This window comes from Peromyscus eremicus, chromosome 3, assembly GCF_949786415.1.
Source record: "Peromyscus eremicus chromosome 3, PerEre_H2_v1, whole genome shotgun sequence".
Classification (NCBI taxonomy): Eukaryota; Metazoa; Chordata; class Mammalia; order Rodentia; family Cricetidae; genus Peromyscus; species Peromyscus eremicus.
Genome location: NC_081418.1, coordinates 85751973 through 85769533, shown reverse-complemented (window position 1 = coordinate 85769533; position 17561 = coordinate 85751973). Strand labels below are relative to the sequence as shown.

Sequence of the window (17561 nt, the reverse complement as noted above, 5' to 3'; positions counted from 1 at the left end):
CACGCATCCTGCTCTTGAGATTCGTTTCTTTCACCTCGGGATTTGAAGATGTGGGCAAACGTCAAATCAGACTCGAGCCTCTTGAGGAACAACAGATTCCTGCGCGAGACTGGGTCAACGATCGTGGACCGTCCACTAACGAAAGAGCATACAGAACGACCAGACCGCCTACGCCTGCTACACATCGCCAGGAATCCTTGGAGGAGGAAGCCTCTGGGTGGCGCCTGCGCCCTGACAACTAGTGACGTCAAGCTCCGGAAACACTGATTGGCTCAATTACTTGGCGCGCTCTGGAGGAGAGTTGTAGAGAGCAAAGGCCGTGGCGACTGGCTGGCTCCTCCCTGGCGTAGTGAGCGTCCTTGGAGGCCCAGTGGTTGCTAGGCAACGGGAAACATTTCCTCCTGGGACCCTTGGACCTAGACCACTTGGACCACTTGCGTCGCTCGGCCTCTAGAAACCCCTCAGGAACCGCTGCAGTTGGACCCCTGGGTGAGTCCAGTGGAATTGAGCCCTGGGCGGTGCCGGACACTCAGCATCGCCTCCCCAGCGATGGCTAAGCCTCCGAGAGGATGGATTCGGTGGTAGCTTACTATCCTGGGGGACTGGAAAGTGAGGACTAGGGATGCCAGGCTTACCCAGGACCTTACACTGACCAAATGTAGGTCTATCTGTCCTATCCAATAGGACACAGTTCCTAGACACCAGGTATAAAATGCACTCGGAAAAATTAAAGATAACCCTGCATCACACAACATCATTATGTATTAAAACGATCGTTCGAATGTAGGTAAAGCACATCATTAAAATCGAGACCTCTCGGTTTTTTTTTGTTTGTTTGTTTTGGTTTGGTTTTTTTTTTGGTTTTTCGAGACAGGGTTTCTCTGTGTAGCTTTGCGCCTTTTCCTGGAACTCACTTGGTAGCCCAGGCTGGCCTCGAACTCACAGAGATCCGCCTGGTTCTGCCTCCCGAGTGCTGGGATTAAAGGCGTGCGCCACCACCGCCCAGCGAGACCTCTCGTTTTTAATGGGGTTACTTGAGAAGTTAAAATTACATAAGAGGCTTTTGATTCTTACTGTCACTGAGCTAGGTTAAAACGTAGGTATGTCAACACCTGATTCAAGACGTTTTGTACTATGTAATGTGTGTGTGTGTGTGTGTGTGTGTGTGTGTGTGTGTGTGTGTGTGTGTGTAACTCTGTGTTCGCTCTTGCATGGTGGCTAGAGATTGGCATTGAACTGGCTTCGTCAATTGCTTCTCCACCCTGTTTTTGTTTATTGTGTTTTTGTTTGTTTGTTTTGAGGCAGGGTTTCTCTGTGTAGCCCTGGCTGTCCCAGAATTTGCTCTGTAGACCAGGCTGGCCTCGAACTCACAGAGATCCCATCTGCTTTCTGTCTCCCAAGTGCTAGTCTTAAAGGTGTGCACCACCACCACTACCACCACCCAACTCCCACACTGTTTTTTGAGACAGGGTCTCTCACTGAATCTGGAGCTTGGCTGGCTTGGCTGGCCAACATGTCCTGGGAGTCAGCTGTCTGCCCCTACTCCCCAATGCTAGGGTTACATGCAACACTTCCATGCCCTGCTTTTTATGTGGGTGCTAGAGATCTAAACTCCAGTCTTCATGTTTGCGGTCTTGTTTGGCTTTTTGTCAACTTGACACAAGCTAGAGCCATTTGGAAAGGACTCTGAGAAAATGCCTCCATAAGATTGGCCTATAGGCCTGTCTGTCCGGCATTTTCTTGGTTAATGACTAGAGTTGGAGGGTCCAGTCCACGGCTGGCTGTGCAGCCTCTGAATACAGGTGGTCCTGGGTTGTATAAGAAAGCAGGCTGAGCAAACCACGAGGAGCAAGTCAGTAAGCAATGTTCCTGCATAGCCCCTGCTTAAATTCCTGCCTTGAGTTCCTGCCCCTGTTTCCCTTCAAGATGGACTGCAGGCTGTAAGATGAAATAAACACACTTTCCTCCCCAAGTTGCTTTGGTCAGTGTTTTAGCACAGCAATAGAAACCTTAAGACACTTGTGTAACAAGCATTTTACAGACGGAGACATCTCCCCAGCCCCCTTAGCTACATTAAAAAAAAAAAAAAAAACAAGTTCCTTGGGAGATGTTTTGCATACTCAGGTCTGAGAGATTTAGTGTTCAACGCTTTTCTTCGTCCTTTCAAATCCAAGCCAGTGCAGGCCCCAGACCAGGGCTTCCTCAAGCCCAGGCATGCTTCTCAATTTTTATTCCTCTGGCTCAAGCACTCTGTTGGGGAAGACCTCAAGAGCTTTAACTGGCTTCCTTTCGGGAAAGCAGAAGAACTCAGTCCTCCCTAGTCCTTAATTCTCTCTCCACTCGCTACATCTCTCCCCAATTATTTTGTTCAACTTTGCACCTACTGTTCTTTTCGTTTCTTTACCCTATCTGTGCAGGAGCAAGATGGCTTCCCAAGCCACTGAGAATGAAATTGACCTGAAAAATATGGGAAACCAGGCAGAAGAAAATCCTGTGCTTACCAGACTAAACAGTATAAAAGCGAAAGGAGCTATGAATTATATGGCACTCCAAGGAAATGAACCTGAAATGCGAACCCTGACTTTTGGGCGCATCACAAAAGCCCAAGAGAAGACAAGAAAGAGACAGCAGCCTGTGAAGCTGGAGCCTCTGGTAAGTTAAAATAGGAAAAAGCAAGCAAGCAAACACACACACACACACACACACACACACACACACACACAGACACACACACACACACACTCACACTCACACTCACACTCACACCACCCCCAAACACAAGAACAGGTATTTGGGCCATTTTTCATGTACACAGGAGTTGTGAAGTTGCTTTACAGGACTGATTCCCACACCCTTAACTGGCAAAGAACAGATGAAAACTTTAAAAGTGAATTAATAACCTGTTCATAAAGTTGTAAATAACACAGATGTCTGTTCTACAAATAGGAAGTTTTAGGCACTGTTTAAGTTGGGCACACAATGATGAACCAAGCTTCCTAGTGGCTAAATCCTCTAGAAGGTTCTGTGTAATTTCTATATCCAATGATATGTTTTATAAGGATTTCTCAGATAACAGTATCATTTAATGCTAATAAAAGTCTTATGCACACTGACAAAGTTTTATCAAAGTATATGCCTCATGTCTGTTAAGTGTGTGTGTGTGTGTGTGTGTGTGTGTGTGTGTGTGTGTGAAAATTTTTTTTGAGGTAAGTTCTAACTGTGTACATCTGAGAGCTGTCCTGGAACTTGCAATGTAGACCAGGCTGGCATTGAACTCCCAGAGATCTGACTGTCTCTGCCTCCCTAGTGCTGGTTTTAAAATAAGATTATGCAATGCATACTGATCTTCAAAGTTCCTGTTGTCTTTTTAAATTGCATTTACTTTTTGTGTATATGTGTATAGGGTGGGCTTGCACATGCCTGTGAAGGTGAGCAGACAACTTGCTGGAGTCAGTTTTCTTCTTCTAACCTGTGGGTCCCTGTGGCCAAACTCAGGTCCTGAGGGTTGGCACCAAATGCCCTTACCCACTGGGCCATCCTGCCAGTCCTCAAAGTATATATGTCAGTTAAACACATGCAGAGACTGTTCTAACCCATGCATGTGGAGGTACCTTTTTAGTTTTGCTTCTTCCTTAGACAGGGTCTCACTGTGGAGTGCAAGCTGGCCTCGAGAGCAAAGCCCTCCTGCCTCAGTCTCCTGAGTGTTGTTATTACGGGCATCTGTCACCACACCCAGATGAAGGGATCTTTTCCAACAGACTGCTGCACACTGTTGCCTAGCTGCACCATAGTAAACACCCATAAACTGGCTTCCAATGGAAGGGAATTTAGGTTGTTTCTTATTTTGTGATGAGTTACTTTCCTATGATATATAATGCTCCTTTGTACATATAGAGATATAAAGATGGATTTCTAGCAGTGATATTTTATAGGTCATGTTACACACACACACACACACACACACACACACACACACACACACACACAAATGTTTTTCAGATAGGCTCTCACTGTGTAGCCCTGGCTAATCTGAAACTTGCTGTGCATACCAGGCTGTTCTTGAACCTAGAGCGATCTGCTTGCCTCTGCCTTCAATATAAACACTTTTAACTTTGAAAAGTGCTTTGGACTGCTCTCCAGAGAGATTTAACTCTTTTTTTCTGCCTATGATGGAAGTGAGGGTGTGCACACCCACACATTTGCATACTGGGTGCTATTGGGTCTTTATTTTTGCTAGACACACAGATTTACAATGGTATCACATTGATGTAATTTATATTACATTTGATTAATTTTTTTTACTAATATAAGTGTTATATTTTATTTAATTATTTTCTATATCTATGGAGGTTTTCATGTCTTTTTATTCTTAAATTTTGTCCTTAGTGGTTTAGTAGTTTTTCTATAATAAGGTCCTATCATTTTCTTGCAAAATTGATTGTGTACTGTTTTAATTTTGTTCCTTATTTGGAAAGAAGCTCTGTTGGGGGTCTGGAAAGATGGCTCGGCTGATAAGAGCACTTACTGCTCTTCTGAAGGACCTGAGTTCAATCCCTATCACAACCACCTGTAGCTCCAGCTCCAGGGATCCAGCACCCTCTTCTGGCTGTTATGAGCACCCACATACATGTAGCATACATACACTCAGACACATATACAAAATAAAACTTAAAAAAAAACTATTTATTGCCAGTAACATCCTTTTAAATGCTCATATTTAATTTTCAGCTTTTGTTTTCAAGCCATGTAACAAATATTTTTAATTCTAATACTCCTGTTTTTATTTCCTAGCAACTAAACCAATAGTTTATTTCATTTTCAAATTATGGCCCACGGGTCAAACTGAACTCCCCAACCTTTCGGGGTGATTGCTGCCACATGCACTTATTTGCATCATGCCCAAGACTTCTTTCCTGCTACCTTGACAGTTATGTGGCTGTAATGGAAACCTGTAATATGGTAGAGTAACGCGCCGATGGGAAGAGTGATGGAGGAGGCCGTTCATAGCGCGGCATCCAGGAAGCAGAAACGAAGAGAAAGGAAGGAGCTGAGCACAGTGTGCACCCTTTAACATATGCCCCAGATGACCTGTTTTGTCCAAGGGGCCTCAGCTTCTAAATTAGTACCATTTCCTAGTAGCTGAGAACCACACCTTCAACATGCAGGCCTTTGATGGATGTTCCAGATCCAAACTTTAAGGTTCTTATTCTGACAAAAATTAAGAACTGAATACGGTGTTGGTTTGAATGAGAACGGTCCCCACAGGCTCATCTATGTGAATGATTGGTTCCTAGTTTGAGGAACAGTTTGAGAGACTTGGAGGTCTTCAGAAGTCTCTCTCTCTCTCTCTCTCTCTCCCTCTCTGCCTCCTGATTGTGAGGCAGATGGAAGCCCTCAGCTACTTCTCCAGTGTCATGCTCGCCTGCCTCCTGCCTTGCTCACCACCATGATGGTCAGAGACCTACTGTAAGCATGCAACCAATTAAATGCTTTCTTTTATAATTTTCTTCAGTCATGGTGTCTCCTTACAGAAATAGAAAAGTAACTAAACAAGTACTAAATGCCATAGTTTATTATTATATATTATACATATATACCATATGTAATATATATTAATGATCTTATTCTTGATTTTAATAATGGCTTTAGTACTTAGGGTAGTTGATATTCACTATTGATTTTGTGAAATAGTTTACAGTATATTAAACTTATTTTTATCTATTTTTATTTTGTAAATAAATGATAAACACCTCAAAGAGAAATATCATAAGCAGCATTAACAGTGTTGAATTTTGCCAAATCTTCTTTAAAGTCTATTTTATCTTTCTGAAATACATTTTACATATATTTAGTGTGTGTGTGTGTGTAACATGCTACACTCATTGTGTGTAGACGTCTGAGAATGACTTATGAGAATTGGTCCTGTCCTATCATATGGGTTCAGAGAACTAAACTCAGGTTTTAAACCTTATCTTCTGAGCTGTCTCACTAGCCCAGAATGAAGTGTATTTCCAAAAGAATCGGGTTTATATCTCACTGCAGTCTCGGAGCCCTGGCTGCTTGCTTAGAGACGACCAGTATTATGACCAATGTGAACCTGTCCCATTTTGGGTATTTACTACTGTGCTTTAAAATTCCCGTTTCTCCCAACTTTTTTGTTATTCAAAGTTTCAAATATATAGAAACACTGAAAGAACCATGCATACACCTACACACCTCCCACCCAGATTCAAGAACTGTTCGTGTGTCGTCCCATTCACTTCATGCCTGTCTGCACACCTGCATGTGTTTGTTTTTGTTGTTGTTGTTGTTGTTTAAAGTGTGCTGTGAGCATCATAACACTTAACTCTCTAACACCTCAGCTTGCTATCCTGAACAAAACTAGTTCCCTATGGATTATAAAGTGTTCTTAGACTATCTTTAGTTACTTAAAACTTTCTAAATTACATCTTGGGGGGACATGTGCCATATGGCGGGATATTTGCAGGTTAGAGAACAATTTGTGGGTGCCAGTTCTCTCTTTCCTCCAGGTAGGTCCCAGGGATTGAACTCAGGACATCAGGCTTGGCAGCAAGTGCTTCTACTTGCTGATCCATCTCCAGCTCCCGTGACCTTTAAAAATTCATCATATTTAAAATCAACAAGAGACTGATTTTTGATGCTAAAATTGTTCCATACCCTTATTTGTTAGCATCATTTTTAGAGAACATCTGAATCTTCTTTAAGATGTCAGTGTGGATTTACAGTTTTAAAGATTATTTATTTATTTATTTATTTATTTATTTATTTATTTATTTATTTATTTTATATGTATGAATGTTTTGACTGACCATATGTCTGTGCACCATGCGTGTGCCTGGTGCCCAAGGAGGCCAGAAGAGAAGGTTGGATCTCCTGGAACTGGAGTTGAAGAAAGTTGTGAGCTGCTATGTGGGTGCTGGGAACTAAACCCGGGTCCTCTGTAAGAGCAGCAAGTGTTCTTAACTGCTGAGCCATCTCTCCAACCCTTATTTATAGGTTTTCAATAATTCATCATGAGGGCTGGTGAGGTGGTAAAGGTACCTGCTGCCAAGGCTGATGACCTGAGTTCAATCCCCAGGACCTACATCGTGGAAGGAGAGAACTGACTCCTGAAAGTTGTCCTCTGACTTCCACATTTACGGTACATGCAGGAACACACAGATACATGCATGCACATACACTGTGCTGCTTGTTTTTTGTCTGTTTGTTTTTTATCGATTTGACACAAGGTAGAGTTATCTGGGGAAAGTGAGCCTCAATTGAGAAAATGCCTCCATCAGATTGCCCCATAGGGGAACTGGTCAGTGGGGTATTTCCTTGATTAATGGTTGATGCGGAAGGGTCCAGCCCACTAAAGTCGTGACACCCCTGGATTGATAGTCCTGGAGATATAAACAAAAAAGATAGCTGACTGTGAGACTGGAAGGCAAGCCAGTGAGCAGCATTCCTCCATGGTCTCTGCTTCTGAGATTTCTGTTCTCTCTCTGTCTCTGTCTCTGTCTCTGTCTCTGTTTCTCTCTCTCTCTCTCTCTCTCTCTCTCTCTCTCTCTCTCTCTCTCTCTCTCTGTCGGTTCTGGCCTTGAGTTCCCCTGATGGACTGTAAGCTTCAAGAGGAAGTAAACACTTTCCTCCCCACGTTGTGTTGCATTTGGTCATGGTATTTCTTACAGCAGTAGTCAGCAAACTAGGACACCTTGCAAACGTGAGAGCCTGAGTTCAATCCCCCAGAATTCATGTTACAAAACAAGCCAGAGTGTAGAGCTGGGTAGGGTGGCATACCCTTGCCATTCTGAGAAGGGTGACACACAAATCCCTGGGGCTGACTAGCTGTTCAGCCTAGTCTACTTGGCAAGTCCCAAGCCACTGAGAGTCCTGTCTCCAAAAATGAGGTGGATAGCACCTGGAGAATAACAGCCCCAGTTTTCCTCTGCCCCCCCCATAAACATGAACACACATGCACTTGAATATACGTGTACACACACACACACACACACACACACACACACACACACACACACAAACAAACAAACAACCAGCACACTTTCTGTGTTCTCCTTTTTCCGGCCTTTATCTGGATCTTCTCTTTTCTTTGTCCCCATTGATATCTGTCTCATTCAATTGACATTCTGGTCTCTGAAGTTGCTTCCCCACTTGGGACTTTGTCCTAGTATTTATAGATCTTTGAAAGCTTATTAGAGCCATACTACTCTGACATCTTCAGTCTGCCTCTAAAACCTACAGACTGGAATTTGAAGGGTTCATACCTAGTTTCCATGGCTAATCTCATGGTAAAATTATTACTGATAAGGTTGTGTAGTGGTTTGAGTAAGAATGACCCCATTGGTTCATAGATTTGAATGTTTAGTCACCTGGGAGTGGCACTATTTGAAAGGATTAGAAGGATTGGGAGGTATGGCATTGTTGGAGTAGAGGTGGCCTTGTTGGAGGGAGTGTGTCACTAAGGGTGGGCTTTGAGGTTTCAAAAGCCCATGCCAGGCTCAGGCTTTCTTTCTGTCTGCCTGTGGATCAGGATATAGCTCTCAACTACTTCTCCAGCACCATCCCTACCATGCCTGACACTATGCTCCCCACCATGATGGACTAATCCTCTGAAACTGTCAGCAAGCCCCAATTAAATGCTTTCTCTTATAAGAGTTGGTCATGGTGTCTCTTCACAGCAATGGAACAGTGACTAGGACAGGTTGTGTATGGCTTTGGGAATTGTATTCAGAAAAACTTGCACACTAGATAAAAATCATAAAGGATGCTTCTACCAGCTACTCAACATCTTCTCATCCTCCCCCCCCCACACATAGTAGAAAAAGGTGCAACAGCATTTTGAATATAATTATTTACAATTTCATAATTCTTACCCCATACAGAAATCTTTAAGAAACTATCACAATTTGCTTTCAGTTGCTGTGATAAACACTATGACCAAAAGCAGCCTGAAGAACAAAGGGTTTATTTCCACTTACAAGTAGCAGTCCATCATCCAGGGAAGCCATTGGCAGGAGCTCAAGGTGGGAACTGAAGGGGACCACAGAGGAATGCTTGTTCCCCACAGTTTGCTCAACCAATTCCTATGCCTCTTAGGACTGGCTGTGCCACTGTGGTCTGGGACCCTCATGTCAGTCATTAGTCAAGAAAATGCCCCACTAACATGCTCACAGGCCATGATGGAGGCAATTCCTCAATTGAGGTTCTCTTTTCCCAGGTGACTTTGGTTTGTGTCAAGTTGACAAACACTAATTAGGATAGAGATTGACTTCCTTTCCACTGAGTATCTGCTGGGAATTTTGGGGTGTACCATTGTAAAGGTTCTTTGGTATCCTAGAGCCTTTGTCTTGTTTCAATCAGCACATGGACTTGTGTGTTGTTGCTTGTTTCTTCCAACAGTCAAGTGGTGGTAAAATTGTCACAGTTAATTAGAGGTATGTGATCCCATGGTTCTGAGTTTTTCTTAATCTTAGTTCTAGACATGTTTGCTGACACCCAGCAGAAGAGTCTTATTTGAGCAGCAGACCATGGACAGGAAGCAGGAGGACTGTGGCTTGGCTAGGAAATTAGAGCAGAGAAGATCGATTTCCTACAGGGCAAGCGTCCAGTATTAGTGAAGAATAAAGTCTGCAATGACATTAACAAGATTGTCCCATCTCTTCCTCCCCAAAGCCAGTGCTAAAAGTCTACCAAGATCACAAGCAGCCAGAATACATATATGAACAGAACCGATATCAACTAATGACCTCTGGAATCCTTAAGCCATCACCAAGCATGCTTGAAAGATCTTCACTTACTTCTGAGGCTCAAGATGCTGTGAAAAGGAAGCAGGTAAGATATGTTACTGTGGGATAGATAATGCTCTTGTACACTGTAAAAATTTGTCACTCAAATTGGTTTAATACAACGCTGATTGGCCAGTAGCCAGGCAGAAAGTATAAGCAGAGCTAGCCAGGCAGAAAGTATAGGTGGGCCAACCAGACTAGGAGAATTCTGGGAAGAAGAAGGGCAGAGTCAGGAGTCACCAGCCAGATGCAGAGAAAGCAAGATGAGAATGCCACACTGATAAAAGGTACCAAGCCATGTGGCTAAACATAGATAAGAATTATGGGTTAATTTAAGTGTAAGAGCTAGTTAGTAACAAGCCTGAGCTACCAACTGAGCATTTATAAGTAATATTAAGCCGTGGAGTCAATTATTTAAGAAGCAGTATTTGGGAACAGGCAGGTGGGAGAAAAACTTCTACCTACAATATGTAAAACATGTAAGCAGTCTTTGAAACTGTCATGTGTGTAGTGTTGCTAACATGCTTTTAATTCCTAAGAATATGGATAAGGTTGCCCACATTTGGAAAATAGACTATTTCTAAGGAAAGTGAGCATAGGAAAGGAAAATTATGGAGAGATTATTATTGTCTTTATTATCTTCTGGCATTTTCTTGCATATTAATGGTGTCCCAAACAATATATATAATTATTTGAAAATTGTAACAGTTTTTACCAGAAGTGGGGAACTTGGAAAACTCTGAAAAAGGGCGATAAAATAGAGATTGAGCCAGGTGTGGTAGTACACACCTTTAATCCCAGCACTCAGGAAGCAGAGGGAGGAAGATCTTTATAAATTCAAGGCCAGCTGGTCTACATAGTGAGTTCCAGAACAGCCAGAGCTACATAGTGAGATTCTGTTTCAGAGAGAGAGAGAGAGAGAGAGAGAGAGAGAGAGAGAGAGAGACCAAGGCAGCACAAAAAGATATATTCAATAGAGATTATAAAGCTGATTAACTGCCTTCTTACATTTCTCTTTGGAATGAATTTACAAAGGGCTTATCAGAGAATGACTTTGTGTCAGAGGTTCTCAACCTTCCTAATGCTGTGACCCTTTAATACAGTTCCTCATGTTGTGGTGACCTCCGACCATAAAATTACTTTGTTGCTACTTTATAACTGTAATTTTGCTACTGTTATAGATCCCATGTAAATATCTGTTTTCCGGTGGTGTTAGACAATCCCTGTGAAAGGGTCATTTGGCCCCCAAAGGGGTCACAACAACTGTTGCTTTAATAGATTGTAGATAACTAAGAAAGTAACAGAGATGAGAGAAGTTGTTCCTTGTTGTGAATGATTGATTGATAAATAAAATGCTGATTGGCCAGTAGCCAGTCAGAAAGTACAGACGGGACAAAGAGGGAGAGAATTCTGGGAAGTGGAAGGCTAAGAGAGAGAGAAGCTGCCAGCTGCAGCGATGAGTAGCAAGATGTAAGTTACCGGTAAGCCACAAGCCATGTGGCAAGGTATAGATTTATAGAAATGGGCTGAGTTTAAGTGTAAGAGCTAGACAGTGGTAGGCCTGAGCTAATGGCCGAGCAGTTTAAGTAATATAAGTGTCTGAGTATTTTATAAGTGGGCTGCGAGACTGGGGGGGCTTGGCAGAACCCAGAGAGAAACTCTCCAGCTATAGTTCCTTCTCAAGAGACAATGTAAGTAGAGCCAGGAAAATGTTTGACTTATCATAAGCTGTTAATTTGCATAAAATGGGCCTCACAATCTTGAGAGTTAAGAAGAAAAGAGAAATTGTGTGAGCATCTTGCATGGAAGGGCTGACCAAACGGTGATGGTAGCTTTTGACCAATGCACAGTTACTGGTTGTAATTGAAGGAATTTGCTAAAAGGGATTAAAGAGAAATGTGGAAGAAAAAGAGATGCCCAGGAGAAAGAGAATGCTATTCTTTCAGAATGTGGATTTCCCAGAAAGCTGCTCAAAGCATTGGGGTTTGAGCACAGCAAGGACGGCACTTGGCCTTCCTGCTCCAAGTGCGGTTGGTTCGGTTACCAGTCAGTTCCACGACTCTTGTGAGCAGGTTAGAGATGTAGCCTCCCAGGCTCCATCCCAGCAGTACTGAATCAGAACCTGCATTTAAACAAGCCCCCTACTGCTGTGGGATGGTCTGTATGTCAAGTGTGTTGCTGATTGGTCAATAAATAAATCACTGATTGGCCAGTGGCCAGGCAGGAAGTGTAGGCGGGATAAGGAGGAGAAGAATTCTGGGAAGTGGAAGGCTGAGTCAGAGACACTGCCAGCCGCCACGATGACAAACAGCATGTGAAGATGCCGGTAAGCCAGGACCACGTGGCAAGGTATAGATTTATAGAAATGGATTAATTTAAGCTGTAAGAACAGTTAGCAAGAAACCTGGTACGGCCGTACAGTTTGTAAGCAATATAAGTCTCTGTGTTTACTTGGTTGGGTCTGAGAGGCTGTGGGACTGGCAGGTGAGAGAGATTTGTCCTGACTGTGGGCCAGGCAGGAAAACTCTAGCTACACCCTACCCACCCACCAATCCATGTGTACATTTACATTTGAGAAGCACTGGTCTATGGAACAGACAATTATTCATTAATAAAATAAATGCTTTCCAAAAGCTGTAACAGCAATGATTTCAAGGATTCACTGTAACCACCCCTGAGCTTCACAAGTGTGGTGATATTTTATCTGTGCACCCCAATAACGCTTATCTGGGGATCAGAGGAAAAAGCCAGCCACTATATAAATATAGAGGTCAGGCAGTGGTAGTGCACACCTTTAATCCTAGCTTTCAAGAGGCCGGATCTCTGTGAGTTCAAGGCCACACTGAGAACACAGCCAGACATGGTGGCACATGCCTTTAATCCCAGCACTAGTAAGCCATAGAGGTGTGGAGGTCTGTACAGAGAGGAAGTGATAGAGCTGAGCAGAAAAAGGAAGTGATGTAGCTGTGCAGAGAGGAAGATGGCAGGGCACAGAAAGGTGTATAGGCATGAGTATACAGGAAGTAGCTCTCTCTCTGGAGACTGAGGAGCTGGTAAGGTGAGGGTGGCTGTGGCTTGTCCTATTCCTCTAATCTCAGTTTTCACCCTAATATCTGGCTCTGGGTTTTTTATTAATAAGACCATTTAGCAATTCATCTTATACACAAGGAAGTAAAGTTTATTACCAGTTATGGTGGCAGCTGTCTAAGACTGCATTCGTCATAAAGCATCAAGGTTGTCCAATAAGTGCTAAGACCTAGAGGATTCAGATACAATGTGGAAGGATGCCAGGGTTGCAGCTGTCTTAGAGAAGGGTCAGACAGGGGGCAGCAGGACCTTGGACAAACTGTTCTAAAAAAAACCCACCAGAAGATGTGCTGCTCCTTCGCCCCTAGACCCAGACAATTAGGAACTGCACACCAGACATTTCCTGCCATAACCTAAAGGATATGATATAACATAACTGGCATGATAAACAAAGCACCAGATATGTCCTGTGGGATGTTTTCTGCTGTTATAGATTGTATACCATGGCTGTCAGAGGGAATGGGTTTCCTGCAGATAAAAATGAGATGTCTGACTATCAGAGGAAATGGGTCTGCTGGCAAAATAGATACAATAACATAGATTCCTAGAGGATGCGGCAATTTCCTTACAGCTGCAACTCTCCAATCAGTTCAAATCAAGCATCTCTAACCTGAAGTAAGCACCAATCCTGAGCTTGTAACTATGAAGAGTTGGAATTCCCCCAGATCCCCTACCCTAACCATTATAAAAAACCCTGTTTGGTTGCTACTCAGGGTCTCTCCTCCTCAGCTGCTACATCAGACAGAGGGAAGGACCTGGGCTAACTCACAACAATAAAAAGACTCTTTGCTTTTGCATCAGATTTGGTCTCTTTGTGGTCTTTGGGGGACTCTGGGTACAACATTTTGGAGGTCCCACCAAGACCCCAAACCCACCATGACCACAATCTGTTGAGTCTTACAGCACCTACTGGGGACTCTGGGTACAACACAGCACAGCTGAGCGAGGAGCAGGTAAGCTCCCAGATACTCCAGAGAGCTAGCAGCATGTGAGTATGATGAGTGTGGCATTAAAGGGGAGAAGGCATTGGGACTTCTGTGTGGTAGAGGGATGGTGAGGCCTAAGAAGCTGCTCCGCTATGACAGAAAGTTTTTGACTTGAGAATGTTTCAATTTGAGGGGATTTTGTGTCTCTGCTCTTTTTCTTTTTTTCTTTTTGTGGAAACTCTTGTTTAATACAATTATCTTTGTTTAGATCCATCGACCCTCTGCTGATGTGTTTTCTCCTTCTCCTTCTAAACTGCCACGCACGGGTATTGGAAGAAGAGGGCTCTTTGGAAAGAGGTCTTCAACTTATCCTAAGTACACCTTCCATGACAGAGAAGAAGTCATTAAAGCCAACATTAGAGACCCCTTGCAAATCATCAAAATAATCCATGAGAATGAACATCTTGGATTCCTTTACATGATTTCTGCAGTGCCCAAGTCTTCCATTGAATATGATACATATAATCTAAAGTGAGTTCTCTTTTATAAAGCAATTCATTTAGTGTAACAAATAACAAATAAGATTGTAAATATTATCCATAATTGATTTGGTACAAATGATAAATATTATCAAAAGTAATTTAATTATCTCCCAATTATTAGTAAAACCTCATACAGTAATTTTATTCATACCTCCCATTATCTTTCTTTTTTTCTAGCTATAAAGATGAACTCTTTTATAGGGCAGTACACTGCTGTGTTTCTCATATATTTATATATCATTACTTAACATAAAGTTACAGCAGGTATTTTGATCAATATTATAAACATTTTTGGTATTTTTTATTATTGAAAAATATCAAGCTATAAACAGTAGATGATGCATGATTTATTTTGCATATTACTTTGGCTTTTCTTAAATTTTGCTTTGTTTTATGTATATGAGCATTTGCCTGCATATAAGTGTGTGTACCACATGAATACAGTGCCCTTGAAGGCCAGAAGAGAGTATCAGATGCCCTGGAACTAGAGTTAGACTGCTGTGATTTGCTATGTGGGTCCTGGGAACCGAACAGAGGTCCTTTGCAAGTGCTTTTAACTGATCAGCCATCTCTCCAACCTCACATCAGTTTTTCTTTATAGGCTAGAAATGAGGGTTTCAAGGAATAAGGGACATTATCAAAGAGACACACACCTGCATTCTCTCCATTGACACTGAGCACACATGTTGTTGCTATAATTTGAAGTATCATGTGATTGTTGACAATTTGGAGTTATCATGCATTAGAGGTCAGAAGCATAGATGATAGCTGCCCCACCTACTTCAAAAGACAATACTGCCTTTCTCTATTACTCAGTCAGCTTGAAAGATATTGTCAAGTCTTTCCTTCACAGTGATAACAGTTTGGTTTTGGCCCCCAGTCCCTCAAGCTACCAGCTTCATGGTTGGCCCTCTTGTTTTCCTTACTAAAGACTGTGCTTTAAAGTTTAGTCATCTGTAAGCCAGTTTGCACTGAAGACAGCTGTTCTGGGCAGAGGAAACACTATTTTAATGAAAATGTAAAGTAATAGACTTGTTGTGAATCCCAAAAGTATTAATAAGAGAAATAATTTGTAGGAAGGATAGTGTATATCTCAATAAAGAAAGACCACAAACACAATGCATGAACTAGTTACATGGAGGCTAAAAGTGACACCCATGGAAAAACAAGTGAGTTACAGAGAAGTAACTCTGGGAAGTGTCGGGAGAGGGGTGGTGAACTAACCAGGATGGTCAGTGTGGTGCAACAAGAAGTTGAAGAAAAAGGAAGAAATTATGTAGTGGTGCAAAGAACATTCCAGACAGCAAGAGACTGAATCCTGTTGAAGGGTGGAGAGACGGTGGCCGGCCACAGGATGAGGGAGAACTGGGGTGGATCACTTGGCCTTGTTGGTCACTGAAGGACTTTAGCTTCTACTCGGAGAACATGGAAAATGACTGGCAGATCTCAAGTAGAGAAGGGACATGGTCTGACGTGTTTTGAAAAGGATCCTTGTGCCTCCTGTGGAGAGCATAGACTGCTGGGGGGCCGGTGCTGCCACAGGAAGAACAATTAATGCTTTTATTCTGAAAGTCTGAAGAGAAAGTCACTGAGATGCTTCTGAAGGCCACAAGTAAGGAAAGCCACCAGAGGAGCCAGCATGACATCACCAGTGTCTCGTCTGAGCAAGAGAGTAGAGTGGCTGTTATCTCAGACACAGAAGGCCACATGAGTCAGACTCAGGAGAAAACAAACAAGCCTTTGGGCTTAGGCATACACGAATTTGAGGATGTTAATCGGAGGAAAGAAATGGAGTGGTACCCACTTTCACGGGCACTTAACAAACTATTCTTAGAAATAGTTTTTAAAAAAGATACCAGGATTAAGCATAATAGAATTTCAAGTCCTGTGATGTATAAAATATTTTTAATATTTTATACTGCAAAAGTGTTATCATCCCCACCACCACTTTATTAGTTTTAAAAAATAATTATCAATTTTGAAGAGGAAGTTAAAGACTTTAAAGGAGTGAATAATGGTTTATTTGCCGATTTTATAAACATATTTATTGATCCATATGTGGTAGTATGTCCATAATTTTGACTTCTGAGGAAAAAATCCAACAACCCAGATAGCACAGAACACTACATGGAATCTGTACTTCCCCATAAGGCAAAGAATCAAGTTTACCAATGGCAAAATCACTTCTCACTGAGGTCAGCAACAGGTGAGGCCCTGCATGAGAGACAGGAAGCCAGGCTTTGCCCAGTTCTGGGGAGTCGTCATAGTCTAGACTAATGAGTACCGATACCAGGGGAATTGAGCTCATTATTTTAGATATTTTGAGACTAATCCAAGTGATACTTAGAGTTAAATTCCTGCCCCTCAACTGCACTTGAATATTTGAAGTCCTGTGGTTGAAGGCAATTTCTTGGATGCTACACAGTCGGAAACAGCTAAAACAGAAGTCAAAAAGCAGTAAAATACCAAGGCTGGTGAGATGGCTGAGCAGGAAAGGGAATTTATCACCAAGCCAGACCATGTGACCCATATGAGTTCAATCCCGGAACCCACATGATGGAAGAAGAGAACTGACTCCCACAAGGTTGTCCTCTAACCTTCACACACACACACACACACACACACACACACACACACACACACACACGTGCGCACACACACACGCGCACGCGCGCACACGCACACTATGGCACATGAATCCCAAAAATAAATAAATGTTTAAAAGTATTATAAAATAGTGAAACTGGTTAACCAAATGAGGACACATTATAGTGAAGTCCTGTTTAAAATAATGTAATACAATAATTGTAACACCTTCGCATAATTGCTAAGCACAGTAACCCAACATGGTGGTGCACACCTTTCATTCCAGTACTCAGGAAGCAGAGGCGGGTGGATGTCTGTGAGTTTGAGGCCAGTCTAGTTTACATATCGAATTACAGGATAGCTAGAGCTACGTAAAAAAGAGATCCTGTCTCAGAAACAAAACAAATAAACAAAAGATGAAATTTCTAAGCATAGTAAAATACACACATTGTAGAGTGGTTTTCGCTACCAAGATCCCTATGAGGAAAAGTTTATCATTTATTCTAAAGAATCAGTTCAGTGGTACGTGTTAAGCATTCACAATATTTTCAAGACTATGCCTCAAGGAGAGATGCCTAACTATGTTAGCCAGCTTTACCTCAGCCCCATCGCTT

General features: G+C 42.4%; 1 protein-coding gene across 1 annotated transcript in view; it reads left to right on the top strand.

Moving 5' to 3' along the window:
* Positions 1-415: 415 nt before the first annotated feature.
* Dnah6 (dynein axonemal heavy chain 6) overlaps positions 416-17561 on the top strand; it is a 205061-nt gene continuing 187915 nt past the window's right edge. Inside the window, exons 1-4 of the mRNA XM_059258003.1 lie at positions 416-489; positions 2418-2652; positions 9694-9852; positions 14088-14350. Of these exons, the coding sequence (XP_059113986.1) occupies positions 2425-2652; positions 9694-9852; positions 14088-14350 (650 nt within the window). The 5' untranslated portion in view covers positions 416-489; positions 2418-2424. The remainder of the gene's footprint in view (positions 490-2417; positions 2653-9693; positions 9853-14087; positions 14351-17561) is intronic.